The sequence below is a fragment of the Symphalangus syndactylus genome, chromosome 2 (genome assembly GCF_028878055.3).
Source record: "Symphalangus syndactylus isolate Jambi chromosome 2, NHGRI_mSymSyn1-v2.1_pri, whole genome shotgun sequence".
Lineage (NCBI taxonomy): Eukaryota > Metazoa > Chordata > Mammalia > Primates > Hylobatidae > Symphalangus > Symphalangus syndactylus.
In genome coordinates, this window is record NC_072424.2 from 87,333,427 (window position 1) to 87,347,070 (window position 13,644).

The 13,644-nt window shown below is 40.9% G+C and overlaps 1 protein-coding gene across 2 annotated transcripts in view; it reads right to left on the reverse strand.

Annotated features, from left to right (window-relative positions):
- Positions 1 to 13,644, reverse strand: part of AK9 (adenylate kinase 9) — a 229,600-nt gene that overhangs the window by 12,822 nt on the left and 203,134 nt on the right. For both annotated transcript variants that reach the window (XM_055261102.2, XM_063631005.1), the window contains exons 30-35: positions 11,730 to 11,942; positions 11,158 to 11,376; positions 9,522 to 9,735; positions 4,196 to 4,397; positions 1,663 to 1,809; positions 1,335 to 1,555 (exon numbers count right to left, since the gene is read on the reverse strand). In XM_055261102.2, the coding sequence (XP_055117077.2) occupies positions 1,335 to 1,555; positions 1,663 to 1,809; positions 4,196 to 4,397; positions 9,522 to 9,735; positions 11,158 to 11,376; positions 11,730 to 11,942 (1,216 nt within the window). The remainder of the gene's footprint in view (positions 1 to 1,334; positions 1,556 to 1,662; positions 1,810 to 4,195; positions 4,398 to 9,521; positions 9,736 to 11,157; positions 11,377 to 11,729; positions 11,943 to 13,644) is intronic.

Genomic DNA, 13,644 nt, shown 5'->3' on the forward strand with positions numbered 1-13,644 from the left:
TCTGCAATCATGGACCCATATAACTACTCCACACATTCTGAAAAATAGCTTCTTACTATTCCAAACACTATATACCCTTTTAGTGAGAGATCATCTATTATTTTTATGTCCTAGATTCACATAGACATTCAATAAATGATAGCTTGGGTAGTGGCAGTCATTTATTAGAACAAACATGCCCACATGTCATAGTCTATTTTTGCTGCTATAACCAAATGCTACAGACTGGGTAATTAATAAACAACAGAGATTTATTGCTCACAGTTTTGGAGACTGGGAAGTCCAGAATCAAGGTACCAACAAATCTGGTATCTGGCGAGGCATTGTTCCTCATAGATGGTGCTCTCTTGCTGTATTCTCATGTGGTAGAAGGGACAAGCAGGCTCCCTCAAGCTTCTTCTATAAGGGCACTAATCCCATTCATGAGGGCAAGCCCTCGTGATCTAACCACTTCCTAAAGGCCCCACCTCTTAATACTATTATACTGGGGATTCGGTTTCAGCATATGAATTTTGGGTGATACAAATTTCAGACCATAGCATCACAATGATTGGATAATACTATATATATATATATATATATATATATATATACACACACACACACACACACACACACGTAGTATTGGATAATACTACGTATATATGGGTAGTACTGGATAATGCTACGTATATATGGGTAGTACTGGATAACGCTACGTATATATGGGTAGTACTGGATAACGCTACGTATATATGGGTAGTACTGGATAACGCTACGTATATATGGGTAGTACTGGATAACGCTACGTATATATGGGTAGTACTGGATAACGCTACGTATATATGGGTAGTACTGGATAATGCTACGTATATATGGGTAGTACTGGATAATGCTACGTATATATGGGTAGTACTGGATAATGCTACGTATATATGGGTAGTACTGGATAATGCTACGTATATATGGGTAGTACTGGATAATGCTACGTATATATGGGTAGTACTGGATAATGCTACGTATATATGGGTAGTACTGGATAATGCTACGTATATATGGGTAGTACTGGATAATGCTACGTATATATGGGTAGTACTGGATAATGCTACGTATATATGGGTAGTACTGGATAATGCTACGTATATATGGGTAGTACTGGATAATGCTACGTATATATGGGTAGTATTGGATAATGCTACGTATATATGGGTAGTATTGGATAATACTATATATATGAAATACTTATTAAGTCATGCCTGACTCATATTCAAATGGAATGAATTACAGTAACACGAGTCAGGCATGTTTACACTTTAAATTAATATTTTATTCTACCTTAAAAAGTGCTATCTTACCTGCTTTTATTCTTTCCAGGTATGTCTGCATGTATTTATTCACCATTTGAACATTCTTAATGACTTCATTCCATACCCACCATTTGCTGTGAAATCCATCAATCACATACCAGTTCTGATGCTGTTCTTGATAATATTGCCTAATCCCACCAATATTTTTGTGATACTTCACATTATTAACAGCTATAATTTGTGCACTATTGTGCAATGGATAAGGCAATCTAATAGAGACACAGAGAAAGAATGGAAAAAGCTGTTAAAAACATATCTTTTCCCCCTGTATGATTAAAGTTTATTCCTTTTTTGTTGTCTTCATCATGCACGTTACCTTTGTTCATTTTCTTTTTCTAGGAGCAATCTTTTGAAAATCTCCTTGGAAGCCACACTCAATTCAAAGATGACCATGGGAATGATTGACCTAGCTTCCAAGAGATTCATTTGATGTTTAGTTACAGGATATCCATCGATGACAACACTAACAAGGAAAAACATGAAAATAAAAATTCCACATTTCTTTTTCTCTCGTACTTCCTTTCTGTCTTCCAGAACCAGTATGTCTCTTTAGGAGTAGCTCATGATTTTCCTTATGTAACTCAATTTATTTTCTTCACACTTTGCCCTCTTCATCTCTGCATCTTTAATCTCAGTCAGGCCAAGAGCCATGAAGTGGGCAGGACACATCCAAACCACAGTTCAGAAGGTGGGTGTAGGAGAGAGCTCTGAATTTCTACACTCAGCATGCTGGAGATAGATTTTGGCAGAATTTGAGAGATAACTCCCACAGTACCTTGAACATTGTGTTCAATTGGTGCTGTTAATCTAAACATGAAAGAGTATAGCTTTAGAGGCAGAGAACTTTAGATTTAAAACCTGGTTTGAACTTTCTGAGAGGAAATGATATTTAACTCTTAGAGTTGTTTCAAAGATTGGAGATCAGGTATGTAAAGCAACTAGAGTAGGACCTGGTACATATTAGATGCTCAAGAAGTAGTATTTTAGTAAGAGACTAAGTCAATATGGAAAAAAAAAATTTGTGCTTTCAGCTTGCTTTTTGTAGTAAATGCTCTGTGAGGAGGCTGGGAGTGCAGCTGGGGGAGAGTTGGTGAGAGTGGCCCTATAATATTTGAGTGGGAATCATTCTATCAGGACCCATGATGCATGCCTCTGAGCAGAAATGACAAGGAAAATTTAAACTAGTTCAATAGATTGAGATATATTGAGATAATGAGATTGTCACTATCAAACTGAGAGGAGGAAAAAAAAGGCTGGTTATAGCTTCTAGGAGGAGTGGCCCCCAAGCTCAGGAAACTCCCTGTGAGGTGGGAGCAAGCTGGGCATGCTAGCTGGTGGTCATGAGGAAGTTTGGTTTGACCTAAGCCACAGGACTCCCTGCCTCAGTGCTTTCCAGCTGTTAAAGCAAACTAAATATGGCCATACGTCTGTATTTGAGTTCTTGTGGATGAACTGTAACCTAGCTTAATAGTCAGACAAGATTGAAAACCTAACTTAGGAGTATGTGCCTGTAACAATAACTGAGTCCTGGCCAATCCCAGCGGCCATACTCCAACCACTCACAGACTGCTAAGTGTTTAAACTGTGTTCAAATAAGGCAAACACCAACCTGTAACCAGTCCAGCTGTTTCTGTATCTCACTGCCAATTTCTGTACATCATTTCCCTTTTTTGTCTATAAATCTTCTTTCACCATGTGGCTTTGCTGGAGTCTCCATGAGTCTGCTGTGATTCTGGGGGCTGCCGGATTTGTGAATTGTTCATTGCTTAAACTCCTTTGAATTTAATTCAGCTGAGGTTTTTCTTTTCTAACAGCTGAGTCTCTAGGCACTGGCCTACAATTCTACAGCAGAGGAGACTGTTGGCTAGGCTGGCCTCATGAGAATGTATGAGGGTGCAATTGTTGTTTTTTTAATCAAGAGTAGCTCAACTTCTTTGTCCTGTGAAGAGTCACTTGAGTGACCCTCAGGATTAGGGAAATTCTGGGTGAATGAGCAGTCATTGTCCTGGTATTAAGGTGGAATGAAATCTTTTTGACTCAACCATGATTGCCTCACTGAGGTCCTTCTTATGCAAAGCTGAACACCAGGGAGGAGGTAATTCAATTTGGGTAAGTCCCGGGCCTTTTCTGGGGATAAAGTCTGACACCCCAGAAGCTGCTCCCCAGTAAATGAACTCGAGAACTGTTCAAGGACTTAATTATGGGTCACAGACAAGGAAAGGCAAGGAGGCTCCTAATAGAAAACCTTGAGTAAATCAGGGGGGTTCTAGGTCAGTGACCTGTGCTCAAGACCAGGGCCTCAGGTTTCAGGGGGAGGGCTTTTACTACTGGGTATGGCCCGTGGCTGTGCTGGAGGAGCAAAGGTAAGAAGTGTAAATGGAAGAGACAGCTCAAGTGCATAGCTTTCTTGTCCAAATGTGGTGTTAAGGGAGAGGCACGGCTACCCGTGCAGAGAGCTGGGCCAGACATAGACCATCTCCACTGGACCAGCACCTGGGGGATGGGGAAGGGCCACTTCTCCATAACTTCATGGGGCAGTGAGAAGAACTCCTGGAGTGTGGAAGTCACATCAGCCTCCTTTGTCTAAGTCTGAAGGCTTTTGGACAACTCAGGGGTTGCTGGAGAGAGTGAAGGGGCCTGCCTGCTAATCTGGCATGTGAATTTTCAAGCCAAGTTTTTGCTTGACAGAAAATTCAAATATGTAACCATATAGGTGCCCAGAGTTTGAGAGAAGTAGATCACACCCTTACAAGAGCTTTAAGCCCTATGTAAGTGTTTTAAATCACGAGTGAGCAGTTTCTTGAAAGATTTAACTCCCTTTGTCCCATCCTCTCACCCCATTCACTTACCCTGCAGTATTGCACACACTTTCCATCAGAGAAAGTTCTAAGGCTTGAATAGCCAGTTCATCAGGTGCTGTCATTCCTTTATGAAGATGCCAATTTAACATAAGTGCCAGCTCTGTTTCTGGGTGATTGTTTAGTACATAACGCAAAGCTCCTCCTATTGATAAACGCTTTAACCCATATTCGCTTGTAATTTTTTTGGCAACTGAAAAACATAAAACTTTTAAATTAAATGATTTAGATTCAGGGGGAACATGTGCAGTTTTGTTACATGGGTATATTGCATGATGCTCAGGTTTGGGCTTCTAATGATCCTGTCCCCCAAGTAGCAAACATAGTTATGGCAGTGGCTGCTGCCATCACACTGGCTGCAGCTGCCCAAACCATGCTGCAGACCCAGGCCTCCTGCTCTATGGAGGAAGCAGCAGCCTCATCCTCCTGGGCGTGGCTACAGTCACTTAAACTGCAGCTATGGGTCTGAGCCTCCCTGTGCTCTTGGAGGCAGCCAGGAGCAGGTAAGACCTGCCCTCTTGGATGCAGCTGCAGCCACCTGACCCACAGCTGCAGCTCTGGGCCTCCTGCTCCATGGAGCAGGCAGGAGCTGTGGACAAGCAGGAACCCTGCCCCTTCTGAGTTGGTGGGGTGGGAGCTCCCTGGGTGCAGCTTGGGGGGTTCTCCTAGATGCAGGACCCAGGCATCTCTGCATCTTTGCAGCCTGCATCCTCAGGGGACTGGGAACCTCCCCAACCCCTGCAGGCTCAGGGGTGTCTGCTCCCGCTGCTTGGCCTCTCTCTGTTCCTGGCCCTACTCCCATCTCTGAACAGGGGTTGGGGCCAAGCCCCAGGGGCCATAAATGGCAGTGGGTGGCAGATTGATTCCTGGGCAGAAGGGGGTGGGTCCCCAGTAAGGCCCTACCTTCAGGCCAGGGAGGGCCTGAAGGCTGGGGGCCAGGATGCCAGTCTGTGGACAGGAGTGGGGACTCGTGGTGCCTGTTCTGGGCCTACCCAGGGCCACCCATGGACCAATCAGCAGGCACTTCCTCCCCTCTGGGGTCCATAAAAGCCTTGGGCTCAGCCAGAGCAGGGGAGAGGACGACCAGAGGACGAAGAGGGCAGAGAGATAACAGGATGACCAGCTGCAGAGAGGAGTACCCTCTCTGCTGATAGCTGGAGAGGACAGGACGACCAACTGCAGAGAGAAGTATCCTCTCTGCTGATAGCTGGAGATGACAGAACAACCAGTTGCAGAGAGGAGCTACCCTCTCTGGTGAGAGCTGCAGAGATGACCTGCCAGCAGATAGGAGCCACCCTCTCCAGGGCCTCCTCTCTGCTGAGAGCAGCAGACATCAGGACAACCAGTAGCAGAGAGGAGCTACCCTCTCCAGGGCCTCTTCTCTGCTGAGAACTGAACACTGGACAGATGACCTGCCTAAGTAGAGGAGCCACCCACTGTGGGTCTCCTCTGAGCTGCTACAACACTCAATTCATGTTTGTCTTGTTCACTCTTCACTTGTCTGCCTACTTCATTCTTCCTGGATGCAGGACAAGAATTTGGGCAAAGGTGCTGCAGCCACAGAGATTTCAAGCCAGAAAAGATCCAACCCAAAGATACCAGAACAGTAGTACCCAATAGATAGTAAAAAACAAAACTCTAAATTTATTTCATTTCACAAATTTATCAGTTCACCTTAGTTTTAGACTCTGGCTAATGATATCAACAGCAAGCTAATTTTCACATTTCTCAATGAAATTTCAAAAATTAAAATTGCCCTATTTTATGGAACTAATAACTGTCAAAGTTCAGTCATTAACAGTACTTCAGGTATGTGGCTATAGAGCTGGCTAATGAGCCAAATCTGCTTGTTTTTTTTTTTTTTTCCTTAACAAACCAATTTTAAGGGTTTTCTTTCTTCTGCATGAGGTGGCAAAATTTTTGAGAGCTTTCCAAGTCATCTTATACGTACTCTTACTATCTGGTAGTATGCCCCAAATAACAATATAATATTCCTGTTTCACTGAATTGTATCATTCCCCTTTCTGTCCATTTATGGACTCCATGATGCAATCAGCATAGCATACTCTATACAGTTAGATCTCAGTTAATCCTCTAGGAAATAATTTTTAAAATGTATAATGGCACACTTGACATTTTAATAGTGACTTACAGCCTATGAGGAATTTTTCTTCTGTGACTTTATTTGATATTTTTAACTATTTCATCAGGTGGGTGGAATGGATATTGAAATTCCAATTTTATAGATGAGGGGAACTGATTTGTCCAAGGTTACATAGATGTTGACACTGGCTGAAAGAAGACTCACACTGGCTTCTCCTGAGTGAGACAACAGACAGATAAATGGCTTCTAGTAGCTAGTAAATGTGGGTGTGCTCTGTTGTGTGTATATTCCTTGCCTGAGCACTGTGGGGAGATAGCAGTGGGTGGAGGATACTCAGAACTCTACTCATCCCATGAGGACGACAATTGCCCAGGGACCACCATCAGAACCACCCAATAAGGAAGTTCCTGTGAGAGCCACAGAGCACGTAACTTCAGCTTTGCACAAATGCTGGAATGAGATCTATTTTTTTAAAAGTTCTAACAATAATTAGGCTCCTAAAATTTGACACCTTATTTAAAAATCAACCACCATTTCTTTTTTTTTTTTTTTTTGAGACGGAGTCTTGCTCTGTCGCCCAGGCTGGAGTGCAGTGGTGCAATCTCGGCTCACTGCAAGCTCCGCCTCCCAGGTTCATGCCATTCTCCTGCCTCAGCCTCTCCGAGTAGCTGGGACTACAGGCACCCGCCACCACGCCTGGCTAATTTTTTTGTATTTTTAGTAGGGACGGGGTTTCACCGTGGTCTCGATCTCCTGACCTCATGATCTGCCCGCCTCGGCCTCCCAAAGTGCTGGGATTACAAGCGTGAGCCACCACGCCCGGCTAAAAATCAACCACCATTTCAACAAAAAAATGAGATATCAGGTAATCTACATGTTCACCTTGTGCTCTGGATGTGGGATCTTATTTTGCATGTCAATGTTCTGCTGTCTTTGGAAAATATCATTATCTTTGTGAACATTTAGGATATGATTATGTCAGAGGCGTGCAAACAAGAGCAACTCCATCTTGAGTAGGGGCTGGGTAAATAAGGCTGAGCCATACTGGGCTGCATTCCCAGACAGTTAAGGCATTCTAAGTCACAGGATGAGACAGAAGGTCAGCACAAGATACAGATCATAAAGACCCTGCTGATAAAACAGATTGCAGTAATGAAGCCTGCTAAAACCTACCAAAACCAAGATGGCAATGAGAGTGACCTCTGGCTATCCTCACTGCCACACTCTCACCAGTGCCATGACAGTTTATAAATGCCATGACAACATTAGGATGTTACCCTATGTGGTCTAAAATGGGGAGACATGAATAATCCACCCCTTGTTTAGCATATCATCCAGAAAGAACCATAAAAATGGGCGACCAGCAACCCTTGGGGCTGCTGTGTCTATGGAGTAGCCATTCCTTCACTTTCCTAATAAACTTGCTTTCATTGTACTCTATGGACTCGCCTTGAATTCTTTCTTGTGTGAGATCCAAGAACCTTCTCTTGGGGTCTGGTTCTGAACCCCTTTCCTGTAACAATTATAGACTCCTTTGTCATGTTAAGAACTTTATAAAGCCAAAATAAACTTTTCATCTGAAGAGCTGGAACATAAAATTCCCTTATCTCTCTTCTTTGTTCTCTATTCAGTCAGTCATGAAGACTTACTGTTTTCCTTGGAAATGTATCCTATATCTGCCATTTCCATTCTGTTCTCATTGTGACCACCCACTGTTCTTATTGTTATCATGTCATCTTGAAATACTACAACCAACCAAGTTTTGGACTATTTGCCTGAAAGTCCAAAGTTACACAAAACATTACAGGAATATAGTTTATCAAATGCCTTTCCAGCAATGATTAAGATAATTGATTTACTATTATTACTTGTTTTGAGACAGGCTCTCACTCTGTTGCCTAGGGTGGAGTACAGTGGCACAATCATGGCTCACTGTTGCCTCAATTTCCTTGGCTCAAGTGGTCCTCCCACCTCAGCTTCCTAAATAGTTGGGACTACAGGCATGTGCCACCACTCCCAGCTAATGTTTTAATTTTTTTGTGGAGATGAGGTCTCACTATGTTACCCAGGCTGGTCTTGAACTCCTGGGCTCAAGTAATCCTCCCACCTTGGCCTCCCAAAGTGCTGGGATTACAGGCATGAGCCACTGTGCCTAGTATAGTAAATTATATTTATAAAATATTTTCATATACTTTATATACTTAGGATATTTGACTATAATTATGAATATTAGTTTGTAATTTCTTGTATTGTCTTGATTAGGTTTTGATATTAGGGTCATGTTAATTAAAAAATGGATTTGTATCCTATATGCCTTTTTGACTGTATGAACCATATTCCTTAATAAAAAAGAAAATAAAAATAACTTGGGAAACTTACTCTTTCCCCTTGCTATGGGAGAGCTTATAAAAATACAGGCATTATCTCTTGAGTTTTTAGTTCTTTGAAAATTTGCTATAATTTTTGTCTAAAACAATTTGATTCTGGGCCATTTCAGAGTTGGGTTATATTTTTGAATGCCTTCTCTTCAATGGTTATTGGTCTATTTAGGTTTTCTATCTCGTTTTGAGTCAATCTTGATAGTTGGTTTTCTGAAGAAGTGGCACTAGTTTTCAGTCATTCTCACAGGATTAACAAGAAGTCTAGACAGAAATATAGTTGTAATAAGCCTGAATCAGGCTGCACCTTTGACCCACTTCCTTGTAACTGAAAGTCACATAGCAGTAGTTACTGATCACTGGCATCCCCATCATTCCTATAAATAGGATTTCTGATGTCAGACGCACAAGACTTTTGTTTAAGAAAGATAGGATCTCTGATGTTAGAATAACAAGGCTGTTGTTAAGGAATTCCTTAAGCAGAACCTAAATGCCAACAGAATAGCTGACACCAAGAGGAGGTTTAAAACCCCCACCGAATCAGCAGAAGTCAGTTTCTTCATCTCCCTGTCCCATGACTTCACCCTGCATTCTTCAACCAATCAATGATTTTTGCACTTCAATTCAGCCCACTCCGAAACTCTTAAAAACCCTAGCCCCAAATTCCTCAGGGAGACAGATTGGAGATTTCCTCCTATCCCCTCACTCAGCCACCCTACAATTAAATGTCTTTTTCTGCTACAACTCAGTGTCTTGGTGAATTGACCTGCCATGTACATCCGGTACAAGCAGATTCTTTTATGCTTGAGGAAAACAAAGGCAAATATAAGCTCACCTGTAGTTTTCCCAGATTTTGGAGGCCCCACAATTATAATCCTAATGGGCACAGTAGGCTTAGGTTTGGGTTGGCGGATATATTTGATTGGGTTCTTCATAAATTTTTCTTTTGTTTCTTTACTAGATAAAAAATAAATATACTGACGATGGATTACAGGATAAATTGGATTCTCTGCATTTTCGACTGGCTTGATTGTCTCTCCTTCACTTAGCTGCAACATATACACAGTTGAATTTGAAAGTTAGTTTGAATTTTTACAGCACTTCCCTGAAACACATTTGAAAAAAACAATTTGTGACATAGGAAAAAAAATTGCCTTACAGAATAAGAAAACTAATTATAATCAAAGATTAATATTAAACAACTGTGGAAAAGTACACATTATTTTACAGCCGTATGTAATCAATGCAATAGTTCTTAATTGGCCTTCAGTTTATGACAATTATAGTCCTTCTACTTCATTTATAGTGTGTTTAATGTATACTGAATGTTTCTGTCAAAGAGCCTAAGGTTGTTTGCATTTATTCACAGGCCAATTTATCCTCACAAAGAGGTCCATTCCTAAGGTGATGTCATGGATTGAATTGTTTCTCCCTTACCTCCTCAATTTCTGTTTGAGGCCCTAGCACCCAAAGTGACTTACATTTGAAGACAGGGCCTTTAATAAAGGAGGTAATTAAGGTTAAATGAGGTCAGAAGGATGGAACCTGAATCTGGTGGGACTGGTGTCCTTACAAGAGGAGGAAGAGACATAGGGGTGGGCACACAGAAAAGGCCACATGGGGACACAGATAGAAGGTGGCCAACTGCAAGTTAAGGAGAGAGGTCTTGCCTTGTCAGAAAAACCAACCCTGCTGGCACCTTGATCTTGAACTTTTAGCCTTTAGAACTGTGAGAAAATAATTTCTGTTGTTTAAGCTACCAAATGGTATTTTGTTACGGCAGCCAGAGATGACTAATACAATTGGGTTCTTGGGTTATCTTTTGGGGGTATACTAGTAGGGCAAATCCCACTGGGTTCTCTTCTATATTTTTGTATAGTTCAAATCCCACTCACATAAACATTAAGAGCTATCATGAAAGGGAAAAATACCCATAAAAGGCAACCTAAGGTGTGGGTAGGAATGAAGTTGGAGGAGTGGTTCCACATCTTTGCATTGGTGATGATGAAGACTGGGCAATTGATCAATGCTATGTTTGAATATCTTTTTATAGCATCAGATGGGCAAGCATCAGCCATTCCTGGACTTGACAGAGTAGGTGTGAAATAGTATGGCAATATTGCTCCTCCCTGAGAGCTACCTCAAGACAGTTGTTACAGATCAATGGTAGTGTCAACATTATAATTCTTGGGCTAGAGTGAAGTGCATGGATGGCAGTAAATGCTAGAGATAAGGAGAAACTCAGAGGGAGGTAGGGGTGTCTCCTCTATGTTATACAGTTGGTGATAAAAGAAAAGCTGAAAGTTTAATGATTCCATTTTAAATCCCAAAGTATTTTTATAGCTAGATGAGACTACTACACAATACTTACAATTTTTGAAATTATCCAGTCTTTTTCCTTAAAAAAAAAGACATACCTTTGAAAAAAATAAATAAGGAACATGGCTTTCAGGTGCATTTGCTGAAATTACCTTTACAGGGTCCCAATAGCCGAATGAGCTTATATACTTGTAGGTAAAGGTGAGCATTTTCTGGGCAAGGGGTGCTGGTATTGGATGACATTTCTCAAAAATGCTTGCACGATTTTCCACCAGTGGTTTCAGTTTCATATTCAATGTATATTGTACAATGTGATTTTTCCGAGCTCCATTAATGGAAATTATTGGTATCAAATACCTCTCAAGTTCATCCTGATAAGAAAAGTCATAAGAACAAATATATTTAGTGAGAAAAAGGCTGGTAGTATTTAGTCACAGCATGTAGATACTGCTGGTGACTGACTACTTCAGTCCAGAACACAAATATTTTTCAGCTTCCAAGTGGCTGCATGTTGGTGACTAAACTTACTCTGACCCTCTGTGGCTTCCACGTTGCTCTTAATTTATGGACTTATTGCATAATTGTTAAATGATACTGATAAAAGGAAATACAGCCCTAAAATATACATTTTTGAAATGTTTAAAAAAATGGCATGAACTAATTGCTTTAGTCTGATTCTCAAATATTACTTTTGAATTATAAAAAGTGAAGGAAAAGTAATAACCTGTATTATTTGTAAATTATGTGTATCTGCTTCAAATTTTTCTCCTAGTTCACCTCTCAGGCGCTCAATTGCATCCGTTTCCTGTTCTTCATCTTCCTCGCCACTCATCTCTTCCTCATCTTTTGGAAACTCATCTTCAAGGATGTTTTCAATATCATCATTGTCTTCTTCAAGTTCTTCCTCACTAATCTCTTCATCATCTCTAACAACATTCTAAGGAAGAAAACATTCCCTTTTACTATACATGTAAAATATGTAACAAAAGACACTATTAACAAATCATCTGGAATATTTTGTAATGGGTCGATATTGGTTGGTATTGTATGTTGACATTCATCTAGTAACGCAATAAGGTTTTAAATATCTGACACTTTTGGGGGTGTTATAGAACCCTTTTATGTCATGTTGCCAGAATTATTTTTCTGGTTCCTTCTCATTTAGGTAGACTATTTCTTCTAATTATTTTTGAATTTATTTTGGATTTGACTGGTTTTTTAAAATTTCTTTTTTTTCTCCTTGAGGATGTGACTTTATGTTTACAGTTGCTTGTAACTTCTGGGTTCCTTCAGGGTGAAGCCTCTGTGCGTGAGTTCCTCAGTGGTGGTCTTTGGGATGATGGCTTTCTCAGTTGCTGGTTGTAGTAGCAGTGTGCTCAATGTGGAGCGGGTTCACTGTCTCAGTTTTCTGCCTGCCTTCTGGTGTAGGCTGTAGCCCACTGCTTCTTTCAAAGGGTCTGTGGTTTCTTTCAGTTTTCCTGTTAAATTCCTGTGTTGCTTCTTGGAAAAACGTTCACAGTGTGAATCTCTACACCCTGTTTTGTCTTTCCAAGTTGGGGAGGCATGCTAACACTGCCTCCAACCTGCCATCTTGGAAAAATTGTTTAAAAATTTCTTTGGTACTCAGAATTTTAATACTTTCAAGACTCTGGCCCCAAAGTGGTCCCACAAATAAATACAGAGACAAAATATTAAATGTTATTTATGTCTATGATTGTCAGAATGTTACATGTTTTTGATGGTCTTCAGGAACAATATTTAATGCAGTTTACAGAGTATAAAACACTAGCTGTCTTAACTGGGACAAGATGTTTCCTTATCTGTAAAATAAGAATAATAAAAGTACCTCACAGGGTTGCTGGGAGCATTAAATTAGTTAATACATGCAAAGCCATTAGAAAAATGTCTGGCATATGGTAAGTATGTGAATGTTACCTATTATTGTGCTCTTATAGTTATTATTGTCACTTTGTGTAAAGCAGTGTACAAATAGGACAGCAGATGCCTTTTCAGAGGCTATAGCCTATCTGAGAAAACGAGAATAATACATTAATGATTATTAAAGACCATGACAGGATATTGGTACTAAGTCGTATTGTATAGGCTTTAAGTGCTATAGTTCACTTTGCACAAAACTGAATCCTATAATAATCATCCTCCTGAACTGCCTCCACACTGTTCTCCCTGTAGTATTCCTTATTTCAGTTGGAGAACTGCCCTCCAGCCTGAAACCTGGGAGTTATCTAGACTCCCAGGATGAGAATCCTGGATGGGAAGGGATGGGGGGTTACAAAGGACTGTAACCCTAAATAATGCTCAACACTCCCTCCCTTGCGGCCCCTCTCCACTGTTTGCCTTCACATTGTCTCTTGCCTGCAATCTTCAGGCTACTTCCTAATCTTTCTAAATGACCAGGCCTCTGGTCATTTAGTTTAGTGAAAAGTGCCTGGAGATGGGATTTGGGCATGTGAGTGCAGGGAGGAAGATAAGAGGATCAGGACCCATTCCTGCTCCTGCCCAAGCTCCCCTTCCTCCAAAAGGAGCTTGGCTATGGAGCAGGGTTTTTCAGTTCTGGTTCCTTTTAAAGAAGTTTGAGATCATTTGGTCTCCTTATGACTTGTTCCTTTTTATTATATCTT